Source organism: Oncorhynchus kisutch, linkage group LG11, assembly GCF_002021735.2.
Source record: "Oncorhynchus kisutch isolate 150728-3 linkage group LG11, Okis_V2, whole genome shotgun sequence".
In the NCBI taxonomy this organism is placed as follows: Eukaryota; Metazoa; Chordata; class Actinopteri; order Salmoniformes; family Salmonidae; genus Oncorhynchus; species Oncorhynchus kisutch.
The window spans coordinates 69,085,621-69,106,857 of record NC_034184.2 but is presented as its reverse complement, the minus strand read 5'-3'; the positions used below and the strand labels follow the sequence as shown (position 1 = coordinate 69,106,857).

Here is a 21,237-nt window from a genome sequence, read left to right as displayed (position 1 = left end):
TATTGCACTTTCCATGTAGCCAAATTTTTGGCCAGCTAATATCCCAACCACTGATCAAGCAACATTATGAACTAAAATGTTCAAATCCTGTTGCTGCAGGATTATTTTGCTGTGACAATATTGGTCAAATTATGGTCTTACACCTGTAGCTTCTATCGTGCCGGAGTAACTTCTGTAGTCCTAAACTCTACTAAACTGTCATAGGATGTCATAAGTTGATACAGTAAGCATTCACTTGTGAAAAAAGGATCCATATCAGGGGATATCTTTACATGACATGTTTTTGATATTCTAGAAAATACAGACCATTTCCAAATGCATATTTAGAGTTCTGTGGATTTGCACCATATCCTTACAAATTATGAATCCAGATGTGTCTTATACATGTACTGTGCCTTTCGAAAATTGTTACATTCTAAATGTTTTAATTGATATTTTTATGTCACTGGCCTAGACACAATAGCCCATAATGTCAAAGTGATGTTTTTCAAAAGTTTAACTAATTAATTAAAAATTAAAAGCTTAAAATGTCTTGAGTCAATAAGTATTCAACTATACTTTTTATATGGCAAGCCTAAATAAGTTCAGAAGTAAAACATGTGCTTAACAAGTCACATGGACTCTGTGTGCAATAAAAGTGTTCAACAGGATTTTTAAATGACTACCTCATCTCTGTACCTCACACATACAATTATCTGTAAGATCAAGCAGTGAATTTCAAACACAGATTCAACTAAAAAGACCAGGGAGGTTTTCCAATGCCTTGTAAAGAAAGGCACCTATTGGTAGATGGGAAGGAAAAAAAACCTGGCATTGAATATCCCTTTGAGCATGGTGAAGTTATTAATTACACTTTGGATGGTGTGTCAATACACCCAGTCATTACAAAGATACAGGTGTCCTTCCTAACTCAGTTGCCGGAGAGGAAGGAAACCGCTCAGGGATTTCATCCTGAGGCCAATGGTGACTTTAAAACAAATTACATAGTTTTCTCCAATCACAGCAATTAAACTCAGGATGGATCAACAACATTGTAGTTACTCCACAATACTAAAGAATTGACAGAGTGAAAAGAAGGAAGCCTGTACAGAAAAATATTCCAAAACATGCATCCTGTTTGCAACAAGGCACTAACGTAATACTGCAAAAACATGGCAAAGCAAAAGTGTTGTGTTGTATTGGATTTGCACCAAACATATTACAGAGTACCACTCTACATATTTTCAAGCATAGTGGTGGCTGCATCATGTTATGTGTATGCTTGTAATCGTTAAGGACTGGGGAGTTAAGGATAAAAAAGAAAACCCTGTTCAGTCTGCTTTCCACCTGACACTGGGAGATTAAGTCACCTTTCAGCAGGACAATAACCTAAAACACAAGGCCAAATCTACACTGGAGTTGCTTACCAAGAAGACAGTGAATGTTCCTGAGTAAGCGAGTTACAGTTTGACTCAAAATCTGCTTGAAAAGCTATGGTAAGACCTAAAAAATGGCTGTCTAGCGACGCTCAACAACCAATTTTTAAAATAATATTGTGCAACTACTGTGCAATTCAGGTGTGCAAAGCTCTTACAGACTTACCCAGAAAGACACAGCTGAAATTGCTGCTGCTGGTGATTCTAACATGTATTGACTCAGGGATGTGAATACTTATGTAAATTCTGTATTTATATTAAAACACAGTTGCAAAAATGTCTAAAAACATGTTTTCACTGTCAGTATGGGGTATTGTGTGTAGATGTCAACAAAACATATTTAATCCATTTTGAATTTAGGCTGTAAATAAGTCAAAGGGTATGAATACTTTCTGAAGGCACTGTATGATATTGGGATTACTCAGAATATTACACATGGACATTTCCTATGTCCGGATATTGACTCATTCCATATCCTGAGATATGTGACATCCTATTTTCTCTCTTCATGTTGACAAAAACTGACTGTATACATCACATATGTGTTTTCTCAGCACATTCAAGATATGAAGCTATTTTGATTTCAGATATGCTTCTCTTGGCTGAGGTCCATATCCGGATCTTGATAGGATTTTCGATATGCTGAAAATAAGGATAATTTCTGAGTTTTCAGCACATACTCAATAATTTGTCAAAAATAAAATCCATATTTATTATTCACAAATCATTTTTGGATTCCGTCTGGATATCATACATGGTATGGCTGGATATTGAGTCATTAGATATCCTAGATAGAGAACATACAATGTCCAGATAGGCCTATATGAGGAATGACACTGACACAGTATATTTTCTCAGCACATATAATGCATAGGCTCTTGACTGAGGTCCATATCAGGATCTTGATATGCTAAATAAAGACCATTTCTGATACTTACATACCCAATAATTGGACAAATATTAAATCCATAGAATTGTTTTTGTTACTCAAATTTCACATTAATACACATTAGATAGACATGGCAAAATGAATAGAATTGCAAAAAAAAAATTGCTTTAAAACTGCTTAAGTTTGTATCTGTACATTTTTTGACAAGCTGATCATAGTGAAAAAGAAAATACTCTTGCATTTCCCGCTGTGTAAACACATTGCAAATGTGCTCGCGATAACTCCTGATAAAGTTAGGTAGATGATATTCAGAGCTTATTTAGCCAAATTGATTAGTCACGGGAATCAGGATTAATAAAGTCAATTCAATGGCCAGTTTTAAAAACGGTGGACTACCACATGGATGGGCATTCATAAAATGATATTGCGGTCCGAAATGGTAGGCTACACCCCAGTAAGCACGAGCCAACGTCTTTTTTTGGTCTTGTCCGGAAGTCGTTTTTTGGTGTTTTACAACCGGTAGGCTTACGACATACAGTAGATATATGGGCATTCCTAAAATTCAATTTCAGGCAACACTGTAGGCTACACCTCAGTAAGCACATTTTTTTGGTGCAGCTCAGGACCGGCCTTGATATCCACATCCACTGATATTTGTTTTTGGTCCGTTTATGTTTGGTTCAGATTTTGTCCGGTCTAGACCAGCCTTGATTTGGTCCAATCATAGACGTCTATAAATGACTTATTTTCAACTTTCATTCAAAACCAAAATTGTCAGGGAAATACGTATTTTTTAACATCCGTTTAAGATGCCTTTTCAACGTACTGTAAAATGTGTATTTAATATTTTTTTGGGGGGGGGTAAAATACCTTTAATTCAGAACTGAAATTGAACCCAACTTTAACGTCTGTAAAATACGTCTTTTTAAAGTCTGGGACTTACTGGGACTATTCCGGCCCTGCCTTGTACGGCAAATATTTGCATAGGAAACCTGATATTCCTGAGTTCATTGAGAAAACAAGAAGCAATCGCACCCACTTCAACAAAATAAATATTTGATCTGAAGTTGAAATCTCAAGACTGTGTTTTGATATTTTTCTTTTGTACAATGTAGGCTATACGTGTTTAGCCAAAGTTCATACCAAACTCCCTGGATTACCAGAATTAAGGGTGAAATACAGCTGAGACATAAACCTTAACTCAACTAGGCCTTATACCAACCTGGTTTAGGCAAGGAAAAACAAACTAGATTAACTAGGCTAGCCGGGAGAGCGAGCGACAGCGAGAGGACAGAAAGAAAGCGAGAGAGGACAGAAAGAAAGCGAGAGAGGACAGAAAGAAAGCGAGAGAGGACAGAAAGAAAGAGACGGCGAGCGAGAGCGAGCGTTTGTGTATGCACAATGCTCTCCCCAGCTAGAAACAGAACAGGCCAGTCAGAACAGGATTCCTATTGTGCTCCCACAGGACTATATTAAGGCCTTATCAGCCTGCAACATCAACAGTGTCCTCTGCTTGCTACTGCCCACTGAGCACACAAACCAGGATATGCAGCTAGCGCAGACAGCTTTAGCGTGCTAGGCTAACGCTAACGTTTATCGTGCTAACGCTAAAGTTTTTGAGGTGGCGATGCTGTTGCTATTGTGGCGATGGTAGCTATTAAATACATGGCTACTTGAGCATCAGTGACATACTCGAGGGGAGTTGCTGTGTAGCTTTGAGAGTACACCATACGGTTGCTATGTGTATATTTGTATACATGTTGTTATGGAAATTATGTTTTTATTTAGGAAAAACAAGGTTCAGACACACATGACATTTTCACATTATCATGGAGACTTCTCTCACACCAATCCATAGATCAGCAATAGTCCATAAGCAAGTCCAGTTATGCAACATAGCCCTCAGGGCCACCCCACCAAGTCCATGCATAGAATGTACATAGTTGCCACCACTAATTAACAGTGCGAATATGCAAGATGTCTACAATGAATAGTAAAAGAGCACAGTAAAAGTTGAAAGCATAAAACAAAAAGAAGTTCAGTGAGTGTCAGGAATTCAATGTGTCATAAAGCACAAAAGTCTTAATAATTCTGCATATGCCAATTCTTATTTCTTTGTCTTACATTAACTATTGTGCTAGGTTGTTTTTATGCAAATTCAAACCTGAAGTCACAGACGGGGTCCATTTCGACGAGCTTAAATCTCAGAGTTTTGTATATTAGGATAAAGTAATCGACTAGCCTGAAGCTAACATTACCAGAGAGTAAGAGGAAGAGGACCCTCTGTGTACTTGTGCTGGTATGATATCAGTTACTGAAATATACAGCAAGCTAATGGATAAACTCAATGGTACACAAACAACAGTGTGTCTAGATGCTAGCCTTCAAGCTACGGTACAGTATGCTCACAAATTACATAGAAAACTAGAAATATATATGAATCTTTGGTATAGTTGTTGGCAAGTAGTCAAAATGTTGGACTGCCCCCCTATATCAGTTGCTTGGTCATTTTGTACATGGCATTTAGGTCACTGTAGTTTCAATGCAGTGTGATACGCCTACAAACTGACCGTTTTCTGGGATTGATATAGTAGGAAGAAGTCAAGTAAATACGTAACACGATTGTTACTAAACAAGACACTTCCCAACAAGTTGAGTCAATCTCCTGACAACACTCCAATGGATAAACAAAGTTGAATGAAACAAACTAGCCATTCCATGACATTTATGGGCTTTCAAAGGCACACAACGATGCATCAATGCACGGCCCAACGGCTTCGAACTGTACAACAGAACAGAACATTGAAATCAATATAAATGAAACAGAAAACGGATCTCCACCACCTCCCAAAAAAACCCTAGATGCACTATGTACAGTCTAAATGTACAATGTACAGTCGGTATTGATTGGCTTATAGGATTGTGGAATGTCAATATGGGCCTCCTCTTTGACACAAGCACTTGGATCTGCCGACTTGTCTATCTGCCCATAATCATTTAGAGTTTAAATTGGGGTTGAGAGATAGCAGCGGCTAACTGAAAAAGCTAAGTTGAAAAGCGGGTGCTACTGGACACTGACTACTGAGCATTTTCCATTGCTTTACATAGGTCATTGGAGGACTTAAGAATAGCACCATGGAGCCATCCTGGATACTACACCGGCTAAATGCAGCACAGAGAAGAGGGTAGGCTATGCTGGCTGCCTAGATACAATATGTGTTCTGAACCAGCTACCACTGGTCGATCACAACTTAAAGACTCAGCAATATGACATAATCATAACAGAAGGGTGACTTCTTGCTTACAGTCATCGACAACAGATTTTAAAACAGCCAATAGTGGCAGTCTTGTCAGATTTGACTATAATGATGTGATATTGCTAAATCTACCTTTAAAGCTAAACAAAGTGAGTGGACTAGAAGAAACATGCTATCATGCTAGCTACGGCTAAATGGACAGGAACAGGAAGTTGAAATGCCAGCTTGTGCTAACTTAGTGCTAACCATCAGTTATGGGCCCTCACAGATGGCAGTTTCCTCCTCCTAGCCCAATGGGTGTCAATGGAAACGAGATAGCCGGTGAGCAGTTGAACATGGATACAGTGGAGCTACTGTGCGTCATGGCATTGAGCGATATGTGCGTGCGCACACACAGACACACAGACACTCACACACACACTCAGCCAGAGCAAACACTCAGATGGGTGTGTGTCTGCCTTCAGTAAGCCTCAGCATAATGGGTGACTTCCTGGGAGAGGAACAACAAGGGGGTCTGACGTCACATATTTCACTCCACTCGACACAACCCGCTGCCATGTACAGAATGACTGGAGATTAGAAGGAGGACAACTTGTTTGTATTTCACAGTCACAGTATTTGCCAGGGGTATAATACACTGCTTCACAGCAAAGAGGGGAGCACAAACAGAGACTAGACCGCGGTAAGCCAAGTGGCGTCCGTAGCGCTTTTCCTAACCAAAGGAGATGCTTCTCATTCAAGCACATCATGACACAACATGTATGTTGCATAATATGTATGTTGCAAAATGGGCTGTACCGTCGCCTATGGAAATGGTATGGTTATTAATGAGGGTCAAATAAAGACCAAATAAGGGGTCGTGTTCTGCGAAGTGCACACAAAAAAAGTGTATACACATATAGTACCAGTCAAATGTTTGGACACACCTACTCATTCAAGGGTTTCTTTATTGTTCATATTTTCTACATTGTAGAATACTAGTGAAGACATCAAAACTATGGAATAACACATATGGAATCATGTAGTAACCAAAAAATTTTTAAATCAAAAGATATTTTATATTTTCATTATTCAAAAGTAGCCACCCTTTGCCTTGATGATAGCTTTGCACACTTTTGGCATTCTCTCAAACAGCTTCACATAGAATGCTTTTCCAACAGTCTTGAAGGAGTTCCCACACATGCTGAGCACTTGTTGGCTACTTTTCCTTCACTCTGCAGTCCAACTCATCCCAAACCATCTCAATTGGGTTGAGGTCGGGTGATTGTGAAGGCCAGGTCATCTGATGCAGCACTCCATCACTCTCATTCTTGGTCAAATAGCCTTTACACAGCAAGGCCGTGTGTGTTGGGGCATTGTCCTGTTGAAAAACAAATGATAGTTCCACTAAGCGCAAACCAGATGGGATTGCATATCGCTGCAGAATGCTGTAGTGGTTTCTTTGCAGCAATTCGACCATGAGGACAGATTCATGCAGTCTCCTCTGAACAGTTGATGTTGTGATGTGTCTGCTACTTCAACTCTGTGCAGCATTTATTTGGGCTTCAATTTCTGAGGCTGGTAACTCTAATGAACGTATCTTCTGCAGCAGAGGTAACTCTGGGTCTTCCTTTCCTGTTTCATCATAGCGCTTGATGGTTTATGTGACTGCACTTGTAGAAACTTTCAAAGTTCTTGAAATGTTCCAGATTAAGACATGAAGGTCAGTCAAGTAATGATGGACTGTTGTTTCTCTTTACTTATTTGAACTGTTTTTGTCATAATATGGACTTGGTCTTTTACCAAATAGGGCCATCTTCTCACAGCACAACTGATTGGATCAAAAGTATTGTGAAGGAAAGAAATCCCACAAATTAACTTAAGGCACACCTGTTAATTGAAATGCATTCCAGGTGACTACCTCATGAAGCTGGTTGAGAGAATGCCAAGAGTGTGCAAAGCTGTCATCAAGGCAAAGGGTGGCTACTTTGAAGAATCTCAAATAAAATCTATTGTTTACTACATGATTCCATATGTGTTATTTCATAGTTTTGAAGTCTTATTCTACAATGTAGAAAATAGTAAAATAAAGAAAAACCCTGAAATTAGTAAGTGTCTCCAAACTTTTGACTGGTACTGCATACACACACGCGCTCAAACACACACACACACACACACACACAGAGAGACAAATGCCTAAAACATCAATCTCCATTAAATCTCTCAGGAGCACCTCTGAGGACTTGGGTGCTTATGTGTGGTCTAAAAGGCCAAATCAAAATGCAGTGGGGGTCCAGGACACATGAGGAGAGTCAATGGAGACCAGTCATTGGCTGAGAAAGCAACCAGGGCTGTGATTGGATGGAAACCACAGAACTCTTCTACAGCTGTATGATCTTAATTGGATCAACGTTGAGAACTTTCCCTTACTAAATATGTATCAACTCCTACAAAAAGATCCATCAATTATAATCCACATTTCCTGTTGCTGCAGGATTATTTTCCTGCTGAAGAAAACTAGCTCAAATTAAGTTACTACATCTGTAAGGACCCAGTTTTCATTAAAGAGGATGCTTGAGTAACACTCATGCACACACACACACACACAATGGATATTCTCACCCGTAACACAACTGGACAGGCTTAATTGAAGTTGCACTATGTAGAAATCGCTTCTCCATTTCCTGTTTGATAAAATTGTAATAGTTTACATGCAACGTCAATGGAGAGATGGGGAGTCCACAGGGACAAGAGAGAGGGGAGATAGGATGAGGACGAGGGGAGAATGATTGGGATGGAGGATGAAAGAGGCAACGAGGGATGGATGGAGAAAGAAGGATGAGATGGGAGAAAGGGAGGGCATGAGGGATGGGGGGGGGGGGGTTACTCACTACTGTGCGCAGTCGATGAGCTGGTACTCGTTGGAGCGCTCGAAGCACGCCTTCACGCCTTCATCGTCCCAGAGCTGCTTAGCATGTTCGAAGAACTCCTGTTTTTCCACGAATGAAAATAAGAGTGAAGAACAGAGGGTTAGGAGGAGGAGAGACACGTGACAGCCCAGGGAGAAACCTGTGTTGTCAAAGCAGAGTGTCTTCAACAGGGGATTTTGTTTAAGACAAGAGAGCCAACTTATCATCACTTTTGAGTTCCATGTATATTTGCATGATAGATTAAAGTACAATTCATGTAAGTGCCCTCTGTAGCAGCAGGTTAGATCACAAATGTCTTCCATCATATATTATTCACGTGTTGCACCACGTGAAAAGTGAAAAGATTGGTCGTAAGGGATGAAATAAATCAAACTAAGGTGGAAAACGTCTGATCCATTCACAGCGTGAACACAAAAACAAGAAAAAGGGGGGTAAAAATGATACCGCTCACGGAGAAAGAGCATCCCCATAATTACCAATTCAATGAGGGGCTAGTGAGTGGAGGAGCAATCTATGGTTTGTAAGGACAGAAGGTGTGTGGTGGAGGAGGTTGGGAAGGGAACTTGTATCATATGAGGACAGGGCTAATCTCACATGATACCGGTGGCTTTTAGAGAGCCAGAGAGACATACTGTATAAAGATTAACTTTTAATATCCAAACTGAGAAAGACAAGACAATAAAATGCTGAACTTTTAGGGACAAACCAGCGCTAAAATCCAAAACACTTTTTTGGACAACACACACACTGTTCGCTGTCTTCTGCCTCAGAAGTATACCAATAGGAAAGAGGGAGGGAGGGAGAAGGGAGGGATGATTGGAGGCAGGAAGACAAACAGAGGAGAGGGAGGTTCTGAGAAACAGAGGCTCGTTCCTTAGGGAGAGTCGAGAGATGGGTATAAAATAATTAGTCCCCCGGTGGGGTCATCACATAATAACCACAACACAGGCAAACAAATGGCAACAGACACTCAAAACAAACTCAAATGCTAAACAGGGTTTGACATGAACTTTTTTATCTACTTGTCCATCGAACAAGTTAGGACCGATTTATCACTTTCGAAAGTCACTTGTCCCAACAAGCTCACTTGTCCCAATAACCCCAAAAGTTTGCTAAAATGGTGACATTACTTCTCAACACCCAATTCTGAGAGACGGTTTTACAACCGGAGTATGAAGCATTGGTTTCATCAACTCTCTCCCCCTCCCCGGCAACAGCACACTGGCACGTACGCAGTTGATGCCAACACCATGACTTTTCCAGGATTTTCATTGCGGACCTAAAATTTGTTATAACTGGGTAAATAACTCACTAACTAGCAATGAAAATCAACAAATGTGCACACGTGGCTCGCTTTGATCTCAAAAACGTATGTCAGACTAGAGGTCAACCGATTAATCGGAATGGCACAGATTAATTAGGGCCGATTTCAAGTTCTCATAACAATCGGAAATCTGTATTTTTGGACACCGATTTGGCCGATTTTAAAAACGTTTTTTATTTTTTACACCTTTATTTAATCTTTATTTAACTAGGCAAGTCCGTTAAGAACACATTCTTATTTTCAATGACGGCCTAGGAACGGTGGGTTAACTGCCTCATTCAGGGGCAGAACGACAGATTTTTACCTTGTCAGCTCGGGGGATTCAATCTTGCAAACTTACAGTTAACAAGTCCAACGCTCTAACCACCTGATTACATTGCACTCCGAGGAGACTGCCTGTTATGCGACTGCAGTAAGCCAACGTAAGTTGCTAGCTAGCATTAAACTTATCTTATAAAAAACCCAAATCAATCAATCATAATCACTAGTTAAACTAGTAATATCATCAACCATGTGTAGTTATCTAGTGTGTCCTGCATTGCATATAATCAATGCGGTGCGTATCGTTGCTCCAATGTGTACCCAACCATAAACATCAATGCCTTTCTTAAAATCAATACACAGAAGTATATATTTTTAAACCTAAAAATAAAAGAAATCCAGGTCACCAGGTGAAATTGTGTCACTTCTCTTGTGTTCATTGCACGTAGAGTCAGTGTATATGCAACAGTTTGGGCTGCCTAATTTGCCAGAATGTTACGTAATTATGACATAACATTGAAGGTTGTGCAATGTAACAGGAATATTTAGACTTATGGATGCCACCCGCTAGATAAACTACGGAACGGTTGCGTATTTCACTGAAAGAATAAAGGTTTTGTTTTCGAGATGATAGTTTCCGGATTCGACTATATTAATGACCTAAGGCTAGTATTTCTGTGTGTCATTATTTTATAATTAAGTCTATGATTTGATATTTGATAGCGCAGTCTGACTGAGCGATGGTAGGCACCAGCAGGCTCGTAAGCATTCATTCAAACAGCACTTTCGTGCGTTTGCCAGCAGCTGTTTATGACTTCAAGCATTGAGTTATGACTTCAAGCCTATCAACTCCCGAGATCAGGCTGGTGTAACCGATGTGAAATGGCTAGCTAGTTAGCGGGGTGCGCGCTAATAGTGTTTCAAACGTCACTCACTCAGACTTGGAGTGGTTGTTTCCCTTGCTCTGCATGGGTAATGCTGCTTCGAGGGTGGCTGTTGTCGTTGTGTTTCTGGTTCGAGCCCAGGTAGGAGCGAGGAGAGGGACGGAAGCTATACTGTTACACTGGCAATGCTATAGTGCCTATAAGAACATCCAATAGTCAAAGGTTAATGAAATACAAATGGTATAGAGAGAAATAGTCCTATAATAACTACAACCTAAAACTTCTTACCTGGGAATATTGAAGACTCATGTTAAAAGGAACCACCAGCTTTCATATGTTCTGAGCAAGGAACTTAAACATTAGCTTTTTTACATGACACATATTGCACATTTACTTTCTTCTCCAACATTTTGTTTTTGCATTATTTAAACCAAATTGAACATGTTTCATTATTTATTTGAGGCTAAATTGATTTTATTGATGTATTATATTAAGTTACAATAAGTGTTCATTCAGTATTGTTGTAATTGCCATTATTACAAATAAATAAATAAATAAATAAATAAATAGGCCGATTAATCTGTATCGGCTTTTTTTGGTCCTCCAATAAATCGGTATCGGCGTTGAAAAATCATAATCGGTTGACCTCTAGTCACGACTTCATGATTGAATGTGACTGCATGATTGAAAGACTGCTCGTGCCTGTCAATGAAGTCCTACAATACATTTTACAGCGATGCGCTCTGCAAAGATTGGGAGGACAAATGGCGCTGGAGAATGTAGAGGTTTTACGTGTCCCAAGCCGATTGTTTTTTGTTTGTTTATTTGCAGCTTATTTTTTACTTATTTTGTGCATAATGTTGCCACTACCGTCCGTCTCTTATGACCGAAAATAACTTCTAATCATCAGGACTGCGATTACTCAGCACATACTAGAGATTTTTTTTTTTTCCTTTCACGACTGACGAGCCCGACGAAGGATAAACTGCTTCCTCGGGAACAGGCCCCGATCCCCGTGATCTGTGTGAAGAGGAGGCAGAGAAAGAGGGGCCGAAGGTCAGGCTGCTATTTGAGAATTCATAGGCGATTGAATAAACCCCCACTTCCCTGCAATCTGCTAGCAAACGTGCAATCTTTGGAGAATAAAATCGACGAGTTACGCGGAAAATTAAACTACCAACGGGACATTAAAAACTGTAACATCTTATGCTTCATGGAGTCGTGGCTGAATGATGACAATATCAACATACAGCTGGCTGGTTATATGATGTACCGGCAGGATAGAACAGAAAAATGCGAAAGGCCCAGTACATCACTGGGGCCAAGCTTCCTGACATCCAGGATCTCTATACCAGGCGGTGTCAGAGGAAGGCCCTAAAAATTGTCAAAGACTCCAGCCATCCTAGTCATAGACTGTTCTCTCTACTACCGCACGGCAAGTGCCCCCCCGCACATTGACACTGTATCGGTACCCCCCTGTATATAGTCTCACTATTGTACTGCTGCTCTTTAATTACTTGTTACTTTTATCTCTTATTCTTATCCGTAATTTTTTGAAACTGCATTGTTGGTTAGGGGCTCGTAAGTAAGCATTACACCTGTTGTATTTGGCACATGTGACTAATAGAATTTGATTTGAACACGTCGCACTTTGATCCAATTCTGACCGGGGTAGCCACATTTTTGATATTGTGATGTGTTTTTTTTACTTGTCCATTCAGACAACTTAAATATATAATCTGCTATAAGGTCAATTTTGATAAAAGCGAAATCTTACCGTTGTCTGTCTTTGACCATCATACCATCAAGCACAAGTTTCCTTTTAGATGGTCACCTATGGGCTTCACATATTTGGGCATAATGGTGGATGGTAATCTGAACAACCTCTATAAACTCAATCTGGCCAGTTTGTTGCAAAAGGTGGAGGGTGACCTTTGTAAATGGATGGACTTACCTCTCACTCTACTGGGTAGAATCAATGTAATTAAAATGAATGTCCTGCCCAGATTTCTATATCTGTTTCAATCTCTCCCTATCCCTGTTCTCGCAGCATTTTTTTTTTCCTCTCTCGACAAGCTGACCAGACGGTTTATCTGGCACGGCAAAACCCCTAGGGTTGGCCTGGATAAACTGACTCTTGATTACAGTCAAGGGAGCTTAAACCTCCTCAATTTTAGAATGTACTACTGGGCTGCACAGTCTAGGTTTCTGGCTCAGAGGTTTGACAATGGTCCCTCTCCCTCATGGTTGAACATTGGAAAGCTTGAGGTAAATGACACTGGGGCAGAATTTTTTTACAAATGGGACAGAAAATCTATAAAAGCCATCACAGACAACCCTTTAATCATACATTCTGTCCTGGCATGGTGCAAACTGCCTGAGCTGTTCGGACAAGGGGGATTCCTTTCCCCTAAAAACCCCTTTATGGAACAATAGATTGATTCCTATGTTTTTCCAGAATAGTAACTTTAGACCATGGTCTGATAAGTGGATCACTCTTCTGGAACATTGTTATGAGGAGGGAGTTCTTATGTCTTTTGATCAGCTGAAACAGAAATACCACTTGCCTAACAGGGACTTCTTTAGCTACCTACAACTACGAAACTTTATTAGGGTGACTCTCAAGGGACAATGGAACCTACCTAAGATGTCACCTATTGAACATCTCTGCCACGCAGACCAACCACTATTCAAGACCATTTCCTGTGTATACGATGCTCTTATGTCAGGACTAACACTGCCTGGGCTAGATAAACCCAGACTTAGATGGGAAAAGATCTGGATATTGATCTTGATGAGGATCTATGGAGTGACCTATGCAGGGATGGGTGTTACATCCACATTGAACTCAAGATACAGACTGATCCAGTTTAATTTCCTCCATCAGCTCTATATCACCCCATCTAGACTGCACAAGTTCAACCCAGATATCTCCTCCCTATGTTTTAGATGTGGCTCAGATGAAGGAACATTCCTCCATTCCACTTGGCAGTGTTCAAAACTACACGGTTTCTGGCAGGGGGTATGTGATACCATATCCTCAATTCACGGGGTTGCATTCCCTTTAGACCCGGAGGTCTGTCTACTGGGCAACTTTACTAACACCAATCATAGGCAAAGCCATACTATAAAGCGAACAGAAATATTGCTAGCGATTGCCAAGAAATGTATTGCCTTGAAATGGAAATTGGATTCCTCCCTGCCAGTTGCAATGTGGCTATCGGAAGTTAATAGTTGTATCCCTTTGGAGAAAATCACTTACTGCTTGAGGAATAAGTTAGACATTTTACAGAATTTGGCAACCTTTTATTGACTGTATGGAGAATCTCCCCCCACATCTCATTGATTGAATCTATATATAATCCTCAAATAATGTTTCACACGTAATGTATAATATGTAGCCTACGGCAGGTGATCCAATGTCTCATTATTATTTTTTCCATATATATATATATATATATTGTCCAACAATGTTTTAATTGACCCAGACAAGTGCTAATGTCAAGGCCTGCTAAAGTCGCTGACACCGATGCAACAAGGACTTGAGCAAAGTTTGATCCAGCCTTGTTCACGAGTCTGCTAAACAGTCTGCACTGAACCACTGTGCAGTATCGACCATGTATCTGCTATCTACTAGGGATATAACATTGTTTTCCCAATTCAAATATTTAAAGTTACAAGTGCACCGGTCCGCAGCCCCCAAACCGATCCAAATGTAGCAAGCAATTCACTTCAATTTTTTCCTCATATTACATTCTTTCTATCGTCCAATTGTTTTGTTTTTTTAAATCTTATTTTGTGACAACTGATGCTTTCTCTCCTTTAGTGTCGAACTGCATGTATCTGTTGATAGTCATTAATCTACAAGTAATTCTGCATGCTGAACAACCCAAAGCAATTTTCACTGTTCAGTAGCCTAGTCAAACTGCGCACTGTGCCCAGCTTCGCAGGCTGAACAGCGCAAGATAGGCGGCCTGTTCCTGATCTTGCACATCTGTGTTGCACCCCAAAATGGCTTGTGTGATATTAGGCTTTATTAGTTGAGTGACCACCTATATTATTTGCTAGGTTATTATTATCATCTATGTGCCGTTGAAAATGATATTTTACCGTAATTAAAAGTAAGCTATCGGAGACAACTCATCTGGCTATACTTGCTGATCAGGACTTACAATATATTTTATTTTATTTTGATTGTTCAGGTTTAACATAGGCAATAGTTTTGGTAGTTTTGCTTTAAACAAATCAGTGTATATGCTATTTTTTAGATATACTGTACAAGGTAAAGCTTATAATTTCATAATGGGGAACACAATCACTTTTGCAAGGGCACACTGCATGGCCGAAGGGAGAGAAGATCACTTCATTAAAACTTCCAAACAGTCAAAACAATTAGATTTTGAGATGGGGGTGTGCTATATATATTCATATGTCATAGCTAATTTGTAAACAAATATTTACATATAGTGGTGATGGTGATTTCAGAACCAAAGTAGGGGGGGGACAGACAAGAACCCCCCCCCCCCCCCCGCCCCTAATCTGATTGGTAGTGGGTTGGTAGATCCCTAGTCTACCTTATAGCTCAGATCAGTTGCCTACATAGTACATAGACATTGTTTTCCCAATTCATAGACACAGACACACAGCTCAGAGGCCTAGCTCATGAGCTCCATCAGAAGCAGATGTTAATGTACAATGGAAAATGTGTTTATGCAACAAATGTTAGTGCATCGAATCATATCGCATTGATTCGTTCTCTAATCAAAACGAATTGCACAAAATATAAATGCAACCATAAAGATTTTACTGAGTTACAGTTACTATAAGGAAATCAGTCAATTTAAATAACATGTATTAGGCCCTAATTTGTGGATTTCACATAACTGGGCAGGGGCGCAGCCATGGGTGGGAGCCAGGCCAGGCCAATCAAATATACTTTTTCCCATTTTTCCATATGTGGATGTCATGGCTGGAATGGTTACACGTCGTCTGTGGTTGTGATGCCCGCTGGACATACTGTCAAATTCTCTAAAATGACGTTGGTAGAGAAATTAACATTAAATTATCTGGCAACAGCTCTGGTGGACATTCCTGCAGTCACCATGCCAATTGTGCGCTCCCTCAAAACTTGAGACATCTGTAGCATTGTGTTGTGTAACACATTTTAGAGTGGCCTTTTATTGTCCCCCAGCACAAGGTGCACCTGTGTAATGATCATGCTGTTTAATCAGCTTCTTGATATGCCACACACATCAGGTGGATGGAAATGCTCACTTACAGGGATGTAAACACATTTGTGCACAACATTTGAGAGAAATAAGCTTTTTGTGCTTATGGAACATTTCTGGGATATTTTATTTCTTGCTCATGAAACATGGGACCAACAATTTACATGTTGTGTTTATATTTTTTGTTCAGTATAAAATGTATCGTTCCTGTATCATATCAGAGCCCATCTATCTAGAAACGTATCGATTGGTCTTAAAAGGAAAATATGGACATCCCTACTATCTACCATGTGTCAACCATTCCCCAGAAACCCAACACAGTAGCAGGACATTTAGTCATATTGTCATAGTTTACTTTCATACGGTGGTAGAGAAAGGTTTAACACGCACGCCTCAAAGCTGCCATCAGAGGGAAAACAAAACATCCTTCCACACACTGGAATGTGCAAATTGCAAGAAAAAATTCCTACATAGTTCCTATGATATTTCATAAATAAAAAACGCTCCAAAAACGACTTACTAAGCGTCACTTATCAGGTTTAATGTCTCCACTGAAATATGGCTCTGTATATGATCACAACCGCACCTCTCGGACTTCCTCTTTGCCTCCATTAGTCCCAGGTGACATTTTGATGTACTGACCCAGCAGAGTCGCTCTCTCCACAAAGCAGAGTCAGGATGTCTCGCTCTCTCCACAAAGCAGAGTGTGGATCTCTTTCTCCACATGCAAAGCAGAGCCAGGATCTCTCTTTCTCCACAAAGCAGAGTGCGTCTGTCTGCCAGGGCAGTTTCCTAGTCAAGGCTGATGATCTTACCGCGGGAACAGGAAGTTGATAAGTGGAGAGGAGGAAAGAAGCGGGAGGACACAGAGCCAGTTCATATGCTCTGCTGCCTGTATCAGAAGATACAGGGATGTTGCTTTAATGTGTGCCATGTTATTATGTTACAGCAACACTGACCCAGGTTCTATCTGTCTTGTGACTGAGGAAAATGATATGTTTTTTCCCAAATTAATGAGTTATTACTTGCACTGGACCAAAACAGGGAGCACAATGAGGGTGCTCTAAAATGTTTTACAACTACTAATTCCAAGTGACAAACACCCAGCCTATCTGTTTCTAAAATTGTCAAATTGTTTTTGACATAGCAAGTGAATGATCAAGCATTGTGGAGTGTAGAAATGATGGGGTACCCAGCCTAGTTAAATCCATCTAAAAACTAAATGACTTCGGCTGCATTTAGACAGGCAGCCCAATTCTGATATTTTTTTCACGAAAATATCTTTTGACCAATCAGATCAGCTCTGATGTGAAAGATCTAATGCGATTGATTGGTCAAAAGACCAATTAGTAGAAAAAATATCAGAATTGTGCTGCCTGTCTAAACGCTGTTTATGAAATCCAAATTTACACCAGTTTAAATAGCTGGAAAAACACCTGAGCTAAAAACAAAGGAACTGTAAAGAACGTATGTAGCCTGTGGCAGGCAGCATATCACAGGGCTGGGGATCACTAAAGCGGCACTGTGGGTCCCCACAGTCAAAACTCACAAGGCCCAACACTGAGCCCTGGGGAACACCCGGTGACACAAAAACACGTTAACAAAACCCTGATGCCCATTTAACCAGTATGTCCTTTACTGTACCTAGGCCTTCATTAGCGATGAAGCGATGGCAAAAAGAGTAATTAGGAGTGTGTTAAACAGAGCTAGTCCTGTGCCAAGGAGCTTTGGCTAATGGCATCCCTGGCTACTTTGGGGCTTCCTCCAGTCCCTCCACACCGCTACCCTAGTTATCAACACTCCCCCTTGTATACCCTCCAGTGGATCATTGAGGGAGATTGTGCTAGGATACCACTGTCTTTAGTGCCACAACATTTGAGCTCCCAGGGCAGGGTCTCAATCTATGGAGTGTTTGTTCATTTTTAGGGCCACAGTTCTGTCCAGGTGGGTGCTAAGTGATGGGTTAGGCAGGGTTCAGGCAGTGCCTGTGGTCTGGTACCTGACCTAGAACCCAGGAAGGCTGTTTTCACTGGAGATGTTCCATTCAAAACCAGTGTGTGTGTGGGTGGTTGGAGGGAGAGGGGGGGGGTTACTAGCCGTGTCTTCTGCAACACTTTAACAATGTTATGGTAACTTTCACAGACGAATCTAAATTCTGGTGAGACGACATCCTCAGCCATGTGTAACAAGTAATGAGCACACTTACAATGAAATAAAAAGCCTTTTTGGTAGCCTGCCTGTCAGCTACGGTTTGCTGTCACTAAACGCTCAATTAAATGTTCAACTTTTTCAGTTGTTTGTGCATATGGATGCAGGGTTGAATACAATTGTATGCATGTTCCATAAAACTCACGTTGAATTGTCCACATTGTTAGTCATGGCCATCCTTTTTTGAATGAGATGGTTCATCAAAACAAGAAGTCCCAAGAACAACTCCCTTGAATGAATTTCTGCTCAGAAACCAAATTTCAGAGTACAATCAGACAAAGAATTCTTAGATATTTTTGTCAACCCACAGCTATGCATTATGCAATTTCTCAGGAATCCCACTCTATCACAGAGCCTGCTTTTTTGCCCCAGGTTTAGCTTTCCTGTCACACATAAAGCTACGATGAGTCATCAACAAAATGAAGAGGATATTTTTAGCTCCTAATAGTTCTCGAACACAACACACACCCTCAGACAAAACCGTCAGGGGAGACATAATGCTGGTCAAAACGCCAGCGAGGCATGATCCTGCGTCTCTCAGATACGTCCTGTTACACTTCAAATCACCCCTTCCTGTCAAACACACACACACGTCTCTCTGCTCTTTTGCCTGTCTGTCAGTCTGTCACTAAAATAATCTGGTGTAAATGGCTGCCGTCAGGAAATGGTGATGCAGGCCAGAGCAAAGGAGCCCCAGACAAAGGATTAACAGGAAGAGATCTAGAGAGAAGGGGAGCGCGCGAGAGAAGGGGAGCGCGAGAGAGAAGGGGAGCGCGAGAGAGAGCGAAAACAAGAGAGCGCGCGAGAGAAGGGGAGCCCGAGAGAGAAAACGAGAGAAGAGAGTAAGAGAAAGAGAACATCTGGTCCTGTTACCAACTCTTCTTGATGTATGAATTTTTCACTGGCAGACAAAGAGAAGAATAGCACTGAAATGGATCTGTCGGTGACAATGTGTTGAAATGCTAGCCTGACATACACACCCCTTAGACCAAAAAAGCCCTATGAGGTAACATTTTACTAAAATGTCACACAGCACTTCAGGATTAATCCACAATTAGCAATGGTCGCTTTTAATCGAGTTTCAGAAAGTTCGGAGGGCACACAATTATTCAGTAGTATTCAGTGTCTTCAACAAGCATTACAAAACGCCATTGCTGAGGCATGTCTGAAGACGAGAGGTCTGTCTCTCATATGATCATTTCATTTGGATTTTAAAGCATATCGGTCTTCAACTTGTCATCATTGGCCTACTAAAGAACGTAGGACTGATCTGACGGTTTACACATACTACAGGTAACTGCCCCAAAATAAATGGAAACACATGAGTATACAAAGTATATTGAAAGCAGGTGCTTCCACACAGGTGTTGTTTCTGAGTTAATTAAACAAATAACATCATGCTTAGGGTCATGTAATATGATAGTGGGCAGGCCATTATTTTGCTACCATGGCTATGCCCCCATAGGATGACAATGCCCCTATTCACAGGGCAGGAGTGGTCACTGAATGGTTTGATGAGTATGAATACGATGTAAACCATATGCCATCTCAGTCACCAGATCTCAACCCAATTAATTGAATACTTATGCGAGATTTTGGAGTGGTGCCTCAGACAGCATTTTCAACCACCATCAACAAAACACCAAATAATGGAGTTTCTCATGGAACAATGGTGTTGCATCCCTCCAATAGACTTCCAGACACTTGTAGAATCTATGCCAAGGTGCATTGAAGCTATTCTGGTTCGTGGTGACCAATGCCCAATATACTGTATGTATACTATGTAGGGTTAATGAAGTTAGAGAGGCTGTTCACTCCATATCGTACTGTATGGTATCAATCCCGTTCACCATTCCAACCCTCTCGTCCATTACACTCTGGAGCGTCCCTCCAGCCGACAATCTAAAAACCCACTGGCGCTTCTCTCTCCTCTTCCGATGGCTTAACAAAGGAGGCCTAATATGATCAAGCTGTTTGTGTGTGTGTAGAGAAGCAGGACACACTCCTCAGGGCTCGGGTTTAGGGAGGCTCGTGACACAGCCTGAATAAACGCAGTGTGCAGTTTACGGTCTCTAATGGAGGGGCCCATGAAAGACAGCAAACGGGACAATGTGTACTTAGCTTACGTCTCCTTAACCGTTTCATACCTCTGGCCGGGTACCACACTCTCACCATATTGGGAAAGCCCATTCCTATGTTTTGTATTGACAATTCTGTCATTGTCTCAAATAAATGTATTAATTGGTAGATTCCGCAATTTACAGGAGATATTAACGTGCGTTTTATATCATTGATAGTTTCCGCTTAACACCTGCATCTGCCATCAATATTTCCCCTAAATAGAATAGACAGACAAGTAGATAAATTGTAGTCGTGATGTTGCATAATGAAGTATCACATGTCAACTTTAGGCAAATGCAAAAAGCAGAGCAAACTGAACACGAGAATGCATTGGAGCCAAGTCACAGGCCCCAAATACTATCTACGATTATTCTAGTCTAGCCGCTACTGGCACCATGTCAAGAAATCTTGGAATGGATGAAAAAATTAATGCTCTTCAATTATGTAACCACAATCAAATGCTCAACTGCTGAGGCGTTATTTAAAAAAGGGGCAATCTGTAGTTGCTACATCCATTTTTAAACTTATAAATTAATTATATATTCTTCAAGAATCAATGGGTATATATATAACGTATAAATTCCTCATGAACTTAGTTCAACTGTGGCACCTGGTCAGAACCCAAGGTATAAGATTGTTCTACTCCAATGTTTGATATCATGGATGGTCAGTCCATAGTGCTATCTATGAATTTGAGAGTAATTACATTTCTCCAGGACCATCCTTCAGCTTTTTACCAAA

The 21,237-nt window shown here is 40.6% G+C and overlaps 1 protein-coding gene across 2 annotated transcripts in view; it reads right to left on the bottom strand.

Annotated features, from left to right (window-relative positions):
* gnal (guanine nucleotide binding protein (G protein), alpha activating activity polypeptide, olfactory type) overlaps positions 1–21,237 on the bottom strand; it is a 66,726-nt gene that overhangs the window by 23,773 nt on the left and 21,716 nt on the right. For both annotated transcript variants that reach the window (XM_020494471.2, XM_020494472.2), the window contains exon 5: positions 8,432–8,529. In XM_020494471.2, coding sequence (XP_020350060.1) covers positions 8,432–8,529 — 98 coding nt within the window. The remainder of the gene's footprint in view (positions 1–8,431; positions 8,530–21,237) is intronic.